The sequence below is a fragment of the Neofelis nebulosa genome, chromosome 10 (assembly GCF_028018385.1).
Source record: "Neofelis nebulosa isolate mNeoNeb1 chromosome 10, mNeoNeb1.pri, whole genome shotgun sequence".
NCBI lineage: Eukaryota > Metazoa > Chordata > Mammalia > Carnivora > Felidae > Neofelis > Neofelis nebulosa.
In genome coordinates, this window is record NC_080791.1 from 103,348,579 (window position 1) to 103,367,517 (window position 18,939).

At 39.3% G+C, this 18,939-nt stretch overlaps 1 protein-coding gene across 1 annotated transcript; it reads right to left on the bottom strand.

Annotated features, from left to right (window-relative positions):
• Nucleotides 1–1,190: 1,190 nt before the first annotated feature.
• Nucleotides 1,191–2,138, bottom strand: LOC131488884 (olfactory receptor 5B12-like). The gene has a single exon (XM_058690732.1). It carries the CDS (start codon nucleotides 2,133–2,135, stop codon nucleotides 1,191–1,193), a length of 945 nt encoding a protein of 314 aa, XP_058546715.1. The 5' UTR covers nucleotides 2,136–2,138.
• Nucleotides 2,139–18,939: the final 16,801 nt, after the last annotated feature.

An 18,939-nucleotide genomic window follows, 5' to 3' on the forward strand; every position in this document is an offset into this window, starting at 1 on the left:
GAGCCAAAACTCCCCAAATCTGTGGAAAGGAATGGACGTACATATAGATTCAGAATTTTTGACATAGTGAGACTCAAAATTTTAGCAGATTTGTATATTAACACATTCATAGCATTACACACAAATAAGTTATTAATACTATTGTAATTCTTGGTGCTTAAATTTTAAATATCAAATGTTATAGTTTTATTTAAGTGAATAAAAATATGCCTTGTCATCCTTTTCTTTTTCCTGTATTGTTATGTGTTTTCTCTATTAAACCACCATAAAAATGTATTATTTTTAGATAGGACTCATTAATATGGAAATTTGGCTAGGAAAATAAATGCCCATGTGAAGGTATATATTTTCATTAGAAACAAGAACAAACAAAGAATCGATAATAATTCTACATTCAAGGAACTTTGGAAGTATTTTCATACAGTTTACTCTTTTCAAATATAAAACATATTGCTTTTTCATGTGTAGAAAGATAAAGTAAAAATAATTTTTAAAAACCAAGCATATATATACATGTACACACACACACACACCCATATTTCCATTAAGTGAACTATTTATGTTAAGAATGTGTTCTGAGACACCAAAATAATTGCTTTAAATTCTACTATGCCAATAGACTTATCTCATGTATGTCTTAAATAATTTCTCCTTCTGTGGGTGTGTGGATTTCATGAGTTTCTCATGAATTATTTATGCGTATGCCTGTGCTTATACATACACGTGAGTATACATGTTCATGTGGGAGTGTGGATGAATATGCTTATTAAGAAGAATTTTTAGGGGTGCCTGGGTGGTTGAGTGTCTGACTCTTGACTTCAGGTCAGGTCATGATCTCACAGTCTGTAATTTCGAGCCCTGCATTGGGCTCTGCACTGACAGTGTGGAACCTGCTTGGGATTCTCTCTCTCCCTCTCTCTCTGCCCCTTCCCAGCTTGCTCTCTCTCTCCCTCTCTCTCAAAATAAGTTTTTAAAAGAGAAAAAAAAAAGAAGAATTTTTAAAATAATATTTATTGGTAATTCTTCTTAACCTATTCTTAGGTATCATATTTTTTAAGACTTTGGCTTTGTAAACTCAATCAGTAGCTTGGGAAACTACTATAACAAATTAGAAATTTGTGGGCTGGACAAGCATTTTCTCTAAATAGATCTGGGGTGGATGAAAGTGCCTTATTGTTGATTCTTTATAATTAAAATATGAGTCCTATAGAAGACTTTGCCTTCCCTATGGCCTTTTTCAAGGCACTCTTGACCTCTTTGTTCCTCAAGCTGTAGACCACAGGATTTAGCATGGGAATGACCATGGTATAGAACACGGATGCCACTTTGTCTGTGTCCATGGAATGGCTGGCGCTGGGCTGTAAGTACATGAAGGTGCCAGTCCCGTAGAAGATGGACACTGTGGTGAGGTGGGAGGCGCGGGTGGAAAAGGCCTTCTGGCGTCCTTCAGATGAGCGCATCCTCAGAATAGTGATAAATATAAACAGGTAGGAGATCAAGATGACCAAAACAGAAAAGAGATTATTCATGCCCACCACCAAAAAAATAAGCATCTCACTGATGTAGTTGTCTGAACATGAGAGAGCCAGAAGAGGAGGAGCATCACAGAAAAAGTGATCAACCAGCCTGGCTCTACAGAAGGAGAGCCTGAAAATATTCCCAGTGTGGATGGACGCATTCAGGAAACCACAAATGTAGCAGCCCATGACCAGACTAGCACACATAGCTGTCGTCATGGTGGTGGTGTAATGCAGGGGTCTGCACACTGCTACGTAGCGGTCATAGGCCATTGAGGCCAAGAGGAAACTTTCTACAGTGATAAAGGCTACAAAGAAAAAGAACTGGGTGACACAAGCATCATAGGAGATGACCCCGTCTCCTGTAAGTGATCCAGCCATGACCTTGGGAGTGATAGCAGTAGAGTAACCAAAGTCCACCAGAGACAGGTGACTGAGGAAAAAGTACATGGGAGCGTGGAGACGAGAGTCCAAGAGGATCAGCACCATCATCCCCAGGTTCCCCATCAGAGTGACAAGATAAATGAGGGCGAAGATTAAGAAGACAGGAATCTGCAGTTTCGGGTCATCGGTTAACCCCGCAAGAATGAACTCAGTCACCTCAGTGCTGTTCTCCATGGGGATCAGTTGGGAATTATATGGCTGCCCTGTAGCAAGGAGAAAAAATCGAATCAGAATTATAAATGGAGAGGACTCCGATGAAATCAGTCAGCATGTTCACTCTGTGCCTTATTTCAGTATTGCAAGAACTTCTTCCAAGACTCTCTAAAACTAAAGCATGGTTGTGACAACAAAATGCAATCTTTTTTTTTTCAATTTTTTAACATTTATTTATTTTTGAGAGAGAGAGAGAGAGAGAGTGTGTGTGTGCATGAGCGGGGGAGGGGCAGAGAGAGCGAGGGAGACACAGAATCAGAAGCAGGCTCCAGGCTCTGAGCTGTCAGCACAGAGCCCTATGTGGGGCTCGAACCCACAAACCGTGACATCATGACCTGAGCTGAAATCAGACGCTTAACCAACTGAGCCACCCAGGCGCCCCCAAAATGCAATCTTAAATTATTATACAAGATGTCAGAGAAAGGATTTGGAGATAACGCATCCCAATCTCTTCATAGAGAACTGAATTAAGGTAAAAAGAAGAAAAGAAAGGGCATATACAATGCCACCGGATTTATTGCTAAATGGAACAACACAGACTCCCAAGTCAAAGCTTACAAAACAAACACAAATTATTCTTTGTATTAAACTAGAATAGCTTAAGAAAATTAATGTGAAATTGAGTTAATTTTACTTCAAATAACTTTTTTTGTCTTGTCCATTGGGTCAAGAACACTGTGATATGATAGTAAAAGATAGTTCAATAAAACATACCCTTAGTCGAAAATGGTCTTCGTACAGTATAGTACACATTATGTATAATTCACCACGTGGTGGAAAGAGAGTCAAAATTTATGTACAAGGAATTAAAAACATCTAGGAGCACCTGGGTGGCTCAATCAGTTGAGTGTCCAATTCTTGATTTCGGCTCAGGTCATGATCTCGTGGTAGTGAGATCAAGCACCGCATCAAGCTCTGTGCTGGGCATAGAGCCTACTTAAGATTTTCTCTCCCTCAGCCCCTTTCCTGCTCACACTTGCTCTCTCTCTCTCTCTGTCTCTAAAATAAATAAATAAATAAATAAATAGCATTAAAAACATCTAGAAAATAAGTTTTTAACTTTCGTTACATTAATAATGTTTTTAACTTTTGTGTTCAGCTATCCCTGATATGGGGCCATGTTAAGACCATGCTAAAAGGTTGCAAATCCCACCTCTACCATGTGGAGAATTTACGAACTTGGATAGTGGATATTGGTTATCAAAATGGGCTGATAATGCAAAATGGAACAATGTAAGTTGTTAGATGTTCTGATTTGGACAGAGTGCTTGATCTTATGTCTGTATGGAGAGGTAGATAATATAATATGGGGCTTACACAGAAGGGTGAAATCAAAAGCTTGATATAATTACTTAGGTCATTTGTTTTCCTCCCAAACTCCTTCTATTCTCCTGTCATATACCCACCTCCAATTTTTCACGCCAAGATATCTCTCTATTTACGAGTGGCCATTCCAGCTGTTCCAGTAAGAATCTACATATTTCCTGAGTCACCTTGAGTATTAACTAATGTGTCCAGGTCTTAGTTTCCCCATCTGTAAAATAGGGCTAATATTGTCTGCCACTTAATAAGCATTCAATAAATGTAGCCATTCTTGGAAAATTCAAGGTGTAGGTGAATTTTCCTTTTGTTCCCTTCTCACCACCTGAAAACGCTTGGAGGCAGCCATCACCAATAAGAACAATACAAATCTTGATACATTGTCACCGTTACGAACTGTGAAAGTGCATTCTGAAGCCCACATAAAATCTAATACTTGAATCTCCACTTATTTTTCTAAATCCAGAATCCTTCCAAAATGGAGTCTGAAAATTTCACCCATTCAAAAATTTCAGCGAAAGAGTTTAGAGATGAAAAATCCTTAAGAGATTAATTCTTATTGCAGCAATTAGATATTTGATCCAGTGATGCACTTTATTCAATAATTTTTGTTGAATGGCTTCTGTAAGCAAGAGACTGTCAAAAATACTGGAAGTAAATGTGAAAATAGCAATTTCTATTTTGGAAAGTGAGGCAGATATAAAATAAAATGAATAGGGGAAAATATATAGGTGTGGAATCAAAAAAAATGGAGTAGGGGATAGGTAAAGTTAGAAATAGGTGGGTACAATTTTAAATATGATGGTCTGAGAGATCCTCACCCATAAAATGATATCTTTGAGCAAATACATTGAAGGAAGCGGGGGAGCAAGTCCTGACTATATTTGGGGAAAGAGCATTAACATTTGCTGTTGCAAATACATGTATGAAGAATTGAACATGCCAAGATTGTTCCAGGGGCAGCAACAAAACCAATAAGGTTGCAGTGGGAAGGAAATTTGGGGTGAGAGAAGTACAGTGGGGAGGAGCCATAATGACCTCATACAATGCATTAAGTTATTAAGCTTTTATTTTGAGTGAGATTGGAAAACATTACAGGATTTAGAGAAACGGGAGGCATAATCTGACTTCTTTCTTGAAAAGGTCACTCTAGTAGACCTGTTGGTAATTGAATTTAGCAGGATAAGGATGAAAGGTGCTGGAAAAATTAGGAGGCCATTGTAATATCATAGGTAAAGATGATGATTTGTCTGGACCAAGATGGTAATGAAAGAGATAATGAGACATTATCCACTTTGGCGTATATTTCAAAAGTACAGCTGACTGAATTTCCTGATAAATTGAGAAAGGGACATGAGAGAAAGAGAGGGGTCAACATTGACTCCCAAGTTTTGTATAGTGATACACAAAATAGGGTAAAGGAAACACGTATTTGGGGAAAGAGGGAAATAGATAATTTCATTGAGTCTGAAATACCTTTTGGCCATCCAAGTAGAGTGTTGCATAAATAATTGGATATGTAATCCAGAGCTTAGAGGAGAGACTGGCTGTCTCAGATTATATTAATTTGAACGATGCTGGTAATCTTTAATGGTTCAACATGCAGATGTTAAGTGCACACCATCAAAGAAAAGAGTCTAGACAGACAGAAATTAGAGTGTTATAATGTTTACAAGGTTGAAAAGGTTGTGAGATTCAGTGGTAAAGGGGATATGGGAGAGAAAACAACTGCCCCAGGACACTGGTTTTGGTCAGACCAAGTAGGCAAAGAGACTTTCAGGGGAGAGGTTAAGAATGTATTGAGTTGTGTTGAAGACTGACTATAAATGCCAGAGGGCACAGTGTAATGATTTCAGGAGTTGGGCAGGAGTGCGAGCCAAGGGGATATGCAGAGATGTATGGACATTATTTTGTAGGAATTGAAGGTTTATATGACAATCCTCAGCTTTGTGATGAGTGACATGGCTAAATAAAATAATGAGATTCGTCCAATGGTTCCCAAGGTAGGGAAGGGGTTGGGAAGACTTTTTTTTTAAGCTTATTTATTTATTTTGAGAGAGACAGCAGGTAGGGAAGGGACAGAGAGAGGTGAGAGAGAATCCCAAGCAGACTCCACACTGTCAGCATGAGCCCGATGCAGGGCTCAATCCCATGACCTGAGCTGAAACCAAAGTTGGACACTCAACCCACTAAGCCACCCAGGCACCCCCAGGAAGGTGATTTTGACAGGTCAGAGTCAAGACAGGCAGAGTTCACTCCCACTACTAATGGTGACAGGGCCACTTATACAGAGCAGGGTAACAGGATATCTTCTTGGTTCCTTAAAAAACTGCTCACTTGGGGGCACCTGGGTGGCTCAGTCAGTTGAGCGTCTGACTTCAGCTCAGGTCATGATCTAGTGGTCCATGAGTTCCAGCCCCACACCAGGCTCACTGCTGTCAGTGAAGAGCCCACTTCAGATCCTCTGTCCCCCTCTCTCTCCCCCTCCCCCACTTGTAGTCTCTCAAAAATAAATAAAACATTAAAAAAAAAACACTCACTTGAATCATTAGCGCAGATACAGATTTCCCAAATTCTGGAAAAACAACAGTACGCTAAGGAATCATTTCAAAACTTTTTACTAACGTTCTTTTCTACATGTGAAATCTTAGGTTTTAATCCAACATCTTTCTGGAGGAAAAAGAAAGCTAGACCTGGTTGTATTGTATTGGAAAGAAATTAAGAACTACAATGCTTCTTTGAGGCGTTTGTTGACCTATTGTCATTCTTTGCTCCACAGATGGAAACTTCTGATGGAATGGATCATTATATAGCTGGTGCTCAGTACAAACTGAAAAAATGCAATCATCCTGACAAAGCGTCCCACCCCCGATATAAAATCTCATGTAGTCTTTAAAGAATAACACAAGTTCCAAAGCTTCGCTGAAGTGTTCCCCAGCTCCTTCCTCTTCAGACACGACTATGTCACTATGATCAGAATTCATTACTTTGTTACCCTAAAAATATTTTTATTTTTATCATAATTTATCATTTTGTATAAGTGGAAGTCATGATTCATAATGACTTACACTGTTACAGATATGGTTTATCAATCATCTGCTATGTTCCCAGCACCAAGTGCTACTTTTTACCTCACTTAATGCTCACACATCATGGAGAGATTATCCCCACTCCACAGGTGTGGAAGCTGAAGAATTCTAACATCCAATTATTTGCTTGCAGCTGGAGAAAGTTAGCAGGGCTGGGACTTGGAGCCAAGTTATTCTGAATCAAAATTTTAGCTTTTTATTATGATGAGATAGTCTTTTAATTTTTTAACATTTAACCCAAACTGGACACAAAGTGACACATTGAGTTGACTGGCTGATGACTGGCTGGTTGAGTGATTAAGTCTATCATTGGAAGTCAATGGGATCATTAAAAAGCACAAACTTGGGAATCAAATATATCTACCAGTTTGTGTGAACTTTGGGCAAATACCCTACCTTTCTGGATCTTAACTGAATAACAAGAAATGGACCCACAAATGTTTGCGACCTACTTCAACCCCTCAAGAACTCACATCACTAAGAAGGAGCGTGACTCTTTACTAATACCAACCAATAAGCCACATGGAGTGCTGGATGCTATTCATTCCTTCATTCTCTATACAAGCCCATATGGTGCACCAGGGTGTGTGCTAATTTCCAGGCTTCCAGTGATGAACAAGACACATTCCCTGACCTCAGGATACCTAGACACATATATAAACTGATGAATATGATGGGCTGTTCTCTTTCTCCACCCCAAGAAGGAGCACTGTTTTCTCATTTGCTCAGAACTCTGTGATGGTGGCTGACCTTGTTTACACTACAGTAATCAGTCAATCCATGTAACAGTTAACACACTGAGTGCCCAACACCAGAGAAGTCTTTAGTGGCAGAATTAGAATTTGAGATTAGATCTATTTATGTCCATAATATGTCTTGCGTGATTTTACACATCTCCGTTTTGGTGGATTTTGTGGCTGGTAATAACCCTGATTTTTCCTTCATTATTATCCTACATTCATTCTCTTTCTCTTCTTAGATATCATATGAGCTCCCAGAAGACAATAACATTTTATATTGATACCCATTTGATCCTCTTAACAACTCTGAAATTAGTCAAAGTAACTAATATTATATTTCCTGAAAGAGAAAACTAAGATTAAAATACTTTAAATAATGTGTTCAAAGTTGAACAAGCTTATGATTAGTCTTCTTGTCACATGATAAATATACGTGTTCAATAGGACCTCTGTAGTGTTTAGACGTATAATCCCTGATTGTGTGAAGCAGATACAAGAAATATTCGCAACATTCAAGCCCAAGCTCTGAATAAATCAAAGGAGAAATCACTTCCTTGATGCATTTTCCTGTTTACTTCTATGCATGCAAATTTGTGCAGACAGTAGATTTGATCTAGTAGATTTATAGGTTTACCTTATTCCCTGAACATGCGAGTCCGGAGCCTTCATATGTGAGTGGATCTCAAATCAGAAACTCAGGCTGAGTGAACACCTTCTTGCAATATTTTTCTTTAATGTTTGGCCAAAATGTTTAAATTTGTCTACAGGCAGGCAGAACCAGTGAAGACAAAAATGCTATTGGCCTTGGAATAAGCTGGCAAGAATTCTAGTTCTGGATCTGATGCTCACACTTCTTAGATAAATAAATCACTTAATCTCTTTGAGCTTTGATATCTTCACTTATTACATGGTGGTAGCCCCAATGCCATTCTCCCTGAAGACTTCTGCTATGATAAGAAAATAAGACAATCTCCAAAATGCCTTATACTTTTAAGGGGTGATCATCACAATCACAGCGAACATCATTATTATTTGGGTTTGTTTTCCCTGGACGTTGCCACATGCTGTTAGTAAGACCAGTCCGGGGCAAGGTCATTGATGCTGCTAGACAACTATCAAGAAATCAGATGAAGAAATGAAGGGCCAAAGTAAGTCTGGATCTGGGGCTGCTCCCTTTGAAACGAAGCCAGATGGAGTCATGTGGGAACTTGAAAGTTTAAATAATGAGAACCAGGAAGGAGTTATATAATCATGGAACTCTCAGGGAAAAAATACCCTCTGAGGCTCCAAAACTCTTTATCTCACCTAACTAGGGAACAAGCGATTAAAGCGTCTACGGAGACCCAGCTCTGCTTGCTGAGGGAGATCATCAGTGTATTCACATTATTTTCAGTAATTCTCTTCGATAATGCAGAAATCAAGTCATACCATGACCTCCAAGGCTGCAATTTACATAAATGTTGGAGGATAGAGACAATGTCACTAAACAAGAAAAATGGACCCCAGGAATCCATTCACCATAAATGTTTGTACCATTGAGAAGAAATATCAATGGATTCTACTGTTCATTGATCCCAAATGTGTTTCTGCCATAATGATGAGCCATGGGAATACAGACCTATGCAAAATAAGCATCATTCCTACACTCATGGTGCTTAAGTCTAATGAAGAAGACAGACACTAAATGAGTGAACACTCTAAGAAGCATAGAACTGCATGTAGAATGAAATGCCACATATATGTAATTATGTATAGACTAGGCAGGTAATTATAAGTAGTATTTACTTCATGGTGAAGAAGCATGATGGGATCAGGGAGAGTTTTGATATTAATGCACTATTATCATTCTATTTCTGATAGTTCTCTACATACACACACACACACACACACACACATAAAGACTATATATATATATAGAGAGAGAGACTATATATATATATATATATATATATATATACACATTTATAGAGACTATATATACACATATAGGCTATATACATAATTATAAATTTATAGACAAGGTTTTTCATACATACACAGAAGTATACATATATACATACACAGAGATAGTATACATAACTTACAAATTAATATGTATATTGTTATATATATAACCTTATGTGTGTATATAGATAAAATTCATGGAACATATATGTTACATGAACATTTTGTGTATCTCTGACTTGAATTTTTTAATAGATTTTATTTTTTAGAGCAGTTTTAGGTTCACAGTAATATTAAGAGGAAGGTACATGGGGCGCCTGGGTGGCGCAGTCGGTTAAGCGTCCGACTTCAGCCAGGTCACGATCTCGTGGTCCGTGAGTTCGAGCCCCGCGTCAGGCTCTGGGCTGATGGCTCGGAGCCTGGAGCCTGTTTCCGATTCTGTGTCTCCCTCTCTTTCTGCCCCTCCCCCGTTCATGCTCTGTCTCTCTCTGTCCCAAAAATAAATAAAAAATGTAAAAAAAAAAAAAAAAAAAAAAAGGAAGGTACAGAGAGTTCCCCTTACCCCCAGCCTCACACATGCATAGCTTCCCCCACCATCAAGTCCCTCGCCAGAGTAGTACATTTGTTACAAATGATCAGCTTACACTGACACATCATGATCACCCAAAGTGCATAGTTTACATTAGGATTCACATTGGGGCACCTGGGTGGCTCAGTTGGTTAAGCGTCTGACTCTGGTTTCGGCTCAGGTCATGATCTTGCAGTTTTGTGAATTCAAGCCCCACATCAGTCTCTGAACTGGCAGCATGGAGCCTGCTTGGGATTCTCTCTCTCTCTCTCTCTCTCTCTCTCTCTCTCTCTCTCTCTCCCTCTCTCTCTCTGCCCTTCCCCTACTTGCACTGTCTCTGTCTCTTTCAAAAATAAACTTAAGTAAAGAACTCACTCTTGATGTTATGCATTCTATGGATTTGGATAAAAGTATAATGTTATGTATCCATCATTATAATCCATCATTGTAATATCATACGGCCCATTTTTATTGCCCTAAAATTCTCTGTGCTCCATCTACTCATCCCTCCCTCCAGCCAACTCCTGGAAAACATAGTAGTAGCCATAGCTGTGCCTTTTCCAGAAAATCGTACAGCCAGAATCAGACAGTATGTAGCTTTTTCGAAATGCATTCCTCCGTCTGTTTTCATGGCTTGCTGGATTTAAGGCTGGGAACCAGGAAGGAGTTCTACACTCATGGAAACCCCAGGGGACAACACCCCCAGAAGAGCAGATTGGGACTTCCAAAGCCAGATTGGGACTGAAGGATCTAGTGACTGATGTGTTGAAGGGGATTATACCGACGTGGAGCCCCTAGTGATCAAGTTCTCCCACGTGAGTATACCCACGTGTCCATGCCTCAGGTACTGAACATTTTAATTAAAATCTTGCCTGTAGGGACCAAGATATGAGGGAACTTGCTAAGGAAAGTCATGGGTGTGTGAGCTGTTATTTCTTCTCTAATATACCTATCTGTTCTCAGAAATAAAGAAAAAGGGGCCATCAACGTTCTTGGCAGATGTTGTGGACATCAGAGCAGGAAAAGACACAGAGGCTGGGGGCACTCAACCAGTCATGACTTCTGATAACCATGCTTCCATAAGTCATGAGGAGATTTTTCTTCTGCTCTTTCCCTTTGGCAGTAAATATCCCTGTGTCTATTACACTCCTCGACATCTGAAGCCACATCACATACTGGGACAAAAATCTAGCAAATGGCTGGTATCCCAACTTTATTATCCACAAATACTAATCTTTATTTCCTTTTATGCATGTTGCACAACTTCAAGTGAAATTTTATTTCTTGGCCTTCTTACAATTACTTGTAGGCTGTGTGGCTTTCCAAGCTGTTCATTCCTAAGTAGTAAAGAGAGAACAAGACTTCTTACACCTGGTAATACTGGCCTCTTCCACAAGTGACTCCAAAGGTTTCTGTATGTGAGAAAAGAGATGTGGATATAAAAGCATGGGATGTGCATACCAGTTGGAACCAATCCATACATCCTAGCGTATTTGCAAGGGAATTTCTCTGTGCCTGAAAAGAACAATTATATAGCAAGCATGCACTTGGTCTCTGCCACAATCCAAAAGTAAGGATCAGTTAGAACATTTCTCAGTCTGATTGTAAGGGAGGCTGAAATCTCATACAGGTTACCAAACAGGTGAAGAGAAGTACTCCAATCCAATCCCAATCAACTCCTCCTCCTCCTCCTCCTCCTCCTCCTCCTTCTTCTTCTTCTTCGTACTATATTATAAACATCAAAGTTGCTAAGAGGCAAAGTCTAAATTGTTTTAATCGCAAAAAAGGAAATGATAACTATGTGCTATGATAGAGGTATTGGCTAACACTACAATTGTAATAATATTGCAATAAATACATATGTCAGATCAGCACTTTGTACACCTTGAACTTACACAATGTCGTATGCCAATGATATATCAATTTTTTTAACTATGAAAAAATGAGATCTCTAGCATACCCCTTTTGTATAGTTAAAACGTACGGGTACAGTAACATTACACCATTTTCAAGAAAAGGCGTATATCTAAATACATTAGTGTTAGTGCCTTTGTTGTAAAGATAATGGGGGGGAAAGGTGGAAATTAAGGAGGAAGGTAGTAAAATAATAGGATAGAGGGATTTGCAAAGACCAATTAAGACAGATTGCGATGAACTGGGGAGGAGGATTAACAAATTTATGAACCTACTTCCCCCATTCCCACAAAAAAGGAGCCCATGTAGAAGACCACTTCAATTGCACCGTCTCCTAGATTAGCTTCATCTCTGAATTGTCATTACACTGCTGAAAGTGAAAAAGACAAGCAATCAATGGTGATATTTACCATCAAAAGTTGTTCAGTGCGTACTTTTGTACCACAATGTTTGACACTTAATACACGAGCACCCACACAATATAATTCTTTGACTAAAAAGCATTTCTGTCTCTCTCAGAAAAAAAAAAAAAAAAAAAAGATGGAATGATTTGCAGAGTGTAACTCAGATGACAGAAAAGGCAGAAGCAGCAACTTTTTTCCCCCTACAATGAACTAAGTCAGCAGAGTAGACCTGAAAAGAAATATCTTAACACAAGATCCACTCAGCCGGGCAGTTATGATAGTCCCATGAAGTTTATCCATGATGTCCAGAGGAAGAAAAAGCCAACAGCTAACAAATACTGGTGGAGTTTTCTTCATCTCCCAGGCATTTTCTAAATTGACGTTTATTTCTACTATAGAAATATGCCAGCAGATACAGTCACACATACATGTCTTGGAAGAAATTTACAGATCGGGACAACAGGCAAAGGGAACGCTCCATAGCATTTCAACAGAAAATGGATATTTTCCAGACTGGCATGTGACTGCACTATTCATTGCAGCACTTCCCGACCATCTCCTTCATCGGGGCTAGATGCTAGAGCTGCAGAGATAGATTGAACAGCTCCCCAATGCCAAGGAACATACACCTTCATCTGGCAGGGGCCATTCAGAAGAAACGAAGAATATGCTTTTCAAGGAACACAAGCTTTGGGGTCAGACAGCTAGTGTGAATGCTGGCTTTGCCTCTACCAGCTGCTTAGCAAGTCATTTAGTGCCTTTAAATCTTATTTTGCCCGTTCATATAATAGGAATTATAGCGTATGTTTGATAGAGATTTTCTGAAAATCAAATGAAACAAAACATGTAAAGCACCAAGAGTGATGCCTAGTAGGAGGCAATACTTGACAAATGTGAGGTTCCTTCCCTGATCTTTTTTAAGATCAGATGGAATTGAGATACGAATGCTGTACGCATTGAATGTGTACCTCTTGAGGAGTTTGAACGTTGCAAACACCCATGATAACTTCACTACAGCTAAGGTACTAAATACATTCATCACTTCCAAAAATGTTCTTGTGTTCTTTTGTAGTTTGTCTTGTTTTGTTTCATTTGAAGAATACTTAAGATGAGATCTTTTCTCTTAGATTTTAAGGTGCACAATAGCATCCTGCTAACTACAGGTACTATGTTGTATAGCAGATCTTTAGAACTTATTCATCTTGCATAAAAGAAACTTTGTACCTATTGAAAAGCAATTTGTGGGGCTCCTGGGTGGCTCAGTCAGTTGAGCATATGACTCTTGATTTCGGCTCAGGTCAAGATTTCACCGTTCGTGAGTGTGAACCTCACATTGGGCTCCAAGCTGACAGCGTGAAGCCTGCTTGGGATTCTCTCCCTCTCTCTGCCTCTCCCCTGATCACATACTCTCTCTCTCTCTCTATCTCTCTCTCTCTCTCTCAAAATAAATAAATAAACTTGAAAGAAAGAAAGAAAGAAAGAAAGAAAGAAAGAGAAAGAAAGAAAGAAATTTCCCATTTGCCACCTGCCCTTCTCCCAGTCACTGGTAATCACTATTCTATTCCCAGTTTCCAAATTCCTTGCAGAAAACATAAAGGGAAAACTTCTTGATATTAGTCTGGGAAATAATTTCTTGGATTTGTCATCAAAATCATAGGCAACAAAACAAGAAAAAATAGACACATGGGACTGTATCAAACTAAAAAGCTCCTGCACAGCAAAGGAAACAATAAAAAAAATTGAAAAGGCATCCAATGGAATGGGAGAAAATATTTGCAAACATCTAAAAAGAGGTTAATAGCCAAAATATATAAAACCTACAACACCATAGCAAAAACACACACAAATAACCAGATTTATAAATGGGCAAAGACATGAATAGACATTCCTCCAAAGAAAACATACAAATGGCCACCAGCTTTATGCAACATCACTAATCAGCAAGGAAATGCAGATCAAAACCATATATGTTAGGATGATTAAAAAAGAAAACACACACACACACACACACACACACACACGATACGAAGTATTGGTAAGGATGTGGAGAAATTGGAATCCTAATACACTGTTGGTGGGAATATAGAATGGTGCAGCCACTATGGAAAACTATATGGAATTTCTTTTAAAAAAATTAAAATTAAAACTACCATATGATCAAGCAATCCATTTTTCTGGGTATATAATTAGAGGAATTGAAACTAGGATCTCAAGATATCTACACTCCCATGTTCATTTCCTCGTTGTTCACAGTAGCCAAGATACTGAAAAAACTTAAGTGCCCACCAACAGATGAATGATAAAGAAAATGCTGGTGGGAATGCAAACTGGTGCAGCCACTCTGGAAAAGAGTATGGGGTTTCCCCAAAAAGTTAAAAACAGAACTACCCTACAACCCAGTAATTGTCTTACTGGGTATTTATCCAAAGGATACAAAAGTACTGATTTGAGGGGGGCACGTGTACCCTGATGTTTATAGCGGCATTATCTATGATAGCCAAATTATGGAGACAGCCCAAATGTCTATCAGCTGATGAATGGACAAAGAAGAAAAAGTGGTGTGTGTGTATATATATATATATATATATATATATATATATATATATTCTTTCAAAAAAGAATGAAATCTTGCCATTTATAATGACTGGATGGAGCTAGAGTATATTATGCTAAGCAAAATAAGTCAGAGAAAGACAAACACCATATGATTTCACTTATATGTAGAATTTAAGAAACAAATCGATGAACACAGGGTAAGGGGGAAAAAAGAGAGGGAAGCCAACCATAAGAGAGTCTTAGCTATAGAGAACAATCTGAGGGTTGATGGAGGGAGGTGGGTGAGGGATGGGTATTAAGGAGGGCACTTGTTTCGATGGGCACTGGATGTTATATTCAGGTGACGAATCATTCAATTCTACTCCTGAAACCAACATTACACTATACATTAACTAACTAGAATTTAGTTTTAAAAAAAAGAAAATGTGGTATATACATACAAGGGGGTATTATTGAGCCTCAAAAAAGAATGAAATTCCTACCATGTATAACAACATGAAAGAACTTGGAGGACATTATGTTAAGTGAAATAAGCCAGTCGCAAGACAAATACTGCATAATTCCACTTACATACGGTATCTAAAATAGTAAAACTCATAGAAATTGAGTAGAATGGTGGTTGCCAGGGGCTGGGGGGAAGGGTTGAAATGGGGAGTTGCCACTTAACGAGTATGAAATTTTAGTCATACAAAATGAATAAGTTCTAGAGATGTACTGTACAACACAGTGCCTATAGGTAACAATACAGTATTGTGCACTGAAAAAGTTAAAAGGGTAGATCTCGTGTTAGTGTTCCTACTACCACAGAAAAGGAAGGAAGGAAGGAAGGAAGGAAGGAAGGAAGGAAGGAAGGAAGGAAGGAAGAAGGGAGAGAGGGAAGAAGGAAGGAAGGAAGGAAGGAAGGAAAGAAGGGAGAGAGGGAAGAAGGAAGGAAGGAAGGAAGGAAAGAAGGGAGAGAGGGAAGAAGGAACGAATGAACGAATGAACAAAGGGAGGGAGGGAGGGAGAGAGGGAGGAAAGAAGGAAGGAAAGTAGGTAAAGACATACTTCCAACTGGCTCCCTGCCCCTCTCTCTCCCTCCCTCCCTTGGTCTCTCTCTCTCTCTCTCTCTCTCTCTCTCTCTCTCTTCCATATAGCTGAACAGAGGAGAGACCAGAGGACATTGAAGCAGAATGATATCAGCATCAGATCCTAGACATATGAGAATGTCTCTTAAATCAGAAAAGAGTAACTTAGGGGCACCCGGGTGGCTGTGGTGGTTAAGTGTCTGACTCTTGACTTTGGTTCAGGTCATGATCTCACAGTTTGTGAGTTCGAGCTCTGGGTCGGGCTCCATGCTTGGGGTTCTCTCTCTTCCTCTCTCTTTCTGTCTCTGCCCCTCCCCTGCTCGTTCACTCTCTCTTTCTTTCTCTCAAAATAAACATTAAAAAAGAAAAAAGAAAAGAGTACCTTGGGTTTATATAATTCTTGTTAAGAATAATTCTGGGTGTCCCCAAAATGTAGAGACACCCTCAGGGAGCTTCTGACCCACAGAGAGAACCCACAGAAGTCTGGATAGGATTCATATAGATAAATATGTGATTCACAAAGATATAAATATGATTCACATAAGTAAGTGGTGATTAGGATAAATATAATTTAGAAAAGGTCCAAGTACATTATTTTGTTTTATTTAAATATGTCTTCTGCAAAGATGAGGCACTGCTCAAAATATGCTTTAAAAATATGATATTGCTTTTCAGTTCCTCATCATCAATGAATGATGGTTATCTCGGAGGCGAATGTGGTTGATAGGATTAATCTGTTACAGACCACTCTTGTCCTCAGTTGCTTCCTCTGTGAAATAAAGATAATTAATATTATCCAACTAATAATATTGATAATAATACCTAGTGTTTCCTGAGCTTTATGACGAGTAGTCACAAGGCCGCAAAAATTATGTCATGTGACCTCCGCCAAGCCTTACAAACAAGATTCTGTTATGATCACCACTTTATAGATGGGAATTCTAGGCCTAAGAGAGATGTTAATAATTTCCCCAGGGTTGCATTGCCAGCAAACAGCAAAAACAATCTTCCGAACTGGGACTCTGATATCAGAAGCCACGGCATAAACTACCATGAGAAATTACCTCCTGATTAAAGTAATGCACATAATAGCCAGCACTTGATGTATCAACAGGATTAGTATTATTTTGTGCATGTACTGCTTTTGTGCATCCCCACAATTCTTTATGCTACTCTACAATTGAGAATTTCTTGGGTCAGAATTCATCTCAGACTTTGCAGGCTTTTTTTTCCCCCCATCCCTGCTGATATGACAGCTCAGAATTCTCTTGGAGAACCCGATTTTTCAGTTCCTAAGGAGACACAGCATCTCTCCGGTATGTTCTTGCAAAGTTCAAGCCTCTGAATTGAGGCCTTTTATCCTCTGTGAATTTATGTATTCATCAAATTGGAGACTCGTGAACTAAAAAAGGTTAAGAACCACAGCTCAGGCTGTCACAACTAAGCAGGACTGCACCATTTGTGAGGAGCTGAGGTTTGCAGCCTTTCTCCCTACTCTGAGATTTCTTTTTAAAAATTTGTTTAGGGGCGCCTGGGTGGCGCAGTCGGTTGAGCGTCCGACTTCAGCCAGGTCACGATCTCGCGGTCCGTGAGTTCGAGCCCCGCGTCAGGCTCTGGGCTGATGGCTCGGAGCCTGGAGCCTGTTTCCGATTCTGTGTCTCCCTCTCTCTCTGCCCCTCCCCCGTTCATGCTCTGTCTCTCTCTGTCCCAAAAATAAATAAAAAACGTTGAAAAAAAAAATTAAAAAAAAAAAATAATAAAAAATAAAAATTTGTTTAAATATTTATTTACTTTTGAGAGAGAGAAACAGACAGACAGAGCATGAGCGGGGCAGGGGCAGAAAGAGAGGCAGACACAGAATCTGAAGCAGGCTATAGGCTCCTAGCTGTCAGCACAGATTCCGACGCGGGGCTTGAACCCATGAACTGTGAGATCATGACCTGAGCTGAACACTTAACCAACTGAGCCACTCAGGTGCCCCTTTATTCTGAGATTTCTATATTCAATTCCAGACCTAATCTAGATTTTCTTTCTGTCAAAGCTCTATGCAACACTGGTATCATTCCACAAGTCCCCCACAAAAATTCTGTGCTATCAAGCAATTTTAAAAGTTGGAAAGAAAACTTAAATACCCCCATCCTAGAGAGTCCAACACCCATTAGCCTATTAAAGTCACTGCTGAGAAGTATTGTAGCTAAGAAAGCTGTTGAACTTAGTTCTTATAGAAATGCATTTTGCTAGGTAAACCTGTTAACTCCTCATAGTGTTAGCGTTCAGGGGGAAAAATTCCCTCTTAGAGGCGTGTCACCCATGAAATCCCTACAAACTGTCCCCTGGGAACAAGGTAGTTCAGAGTTCTACTCCGAACATTTCATGCCAGCCTTCAGGACAGCCACATATAATATGCCTCTTTCATGACTCTGTCTCATTAGCTTGAGCATCCTGCGAGGATTCGTTTTGTCATGTTTACCTTTCAAACACCATCAAAACATCTGGAATGTATTAGTTATCAATATATCTTTGGGGAATTAATGAGTAGTTCAGAAACTTTTGTTTGTTTCCAGGACAGAGGGGTTCCCTGGCGCTTGGGACTTTCAGTGCTAAATCCAGAAAGTCCCAGGCAGACGGGGACAAACTGGTCATATGCCAGGTGGCAGTGACTTCTTGTTGTGTTGATTTTTATTTTTCATTGTCTTATTTGTGCACTCCCTGCATGAGCTGGGAATTGAGTTAAACACTGGCCATGAATTCATTTGTTTAACCCTCAAAACAATCCTAGGAAATAGGTATTGTTTCGTCTTCATTTCCCTGACGAGGAAACGAAGACAAAGGTTTCATGCTTTGCCCAAGAATAGATGGCCTTAACCCCCATCTGGCTCTAGGGCCCGTGTCCTTAACCGTTTCTCTATTCTGCCTTCAAAAATGAATTCTGCAGGTACAGAAAAGAGAATAAGGCCGTGAAATTCATCTTTGAAAATAAACGCTTAGTAATTCATGTGGAAAATAATGTGGACAAGCCTAATCCACTCCCTGTTGGATGAGATAGAGACAGGGAGAGAAAGGAATCTGGAAAAGCCGTAATCTTGACATTAATCCAGAAGGCGAGTGAATTTAAATACGAGCTTTTAATATCTTATAAACAGGCCAAGCAAGCCCAGAGCTA

What these genes read in the sequence shown, in the direction of transcription:
- LOC131488884 (XM_058690732.1), bottom strand. Translation starts at nt 2,135, where the DNA reads ATGGAGAACAGCACTGAGGTGACTGAGTTCATTCTTGCGGGGTTAACC.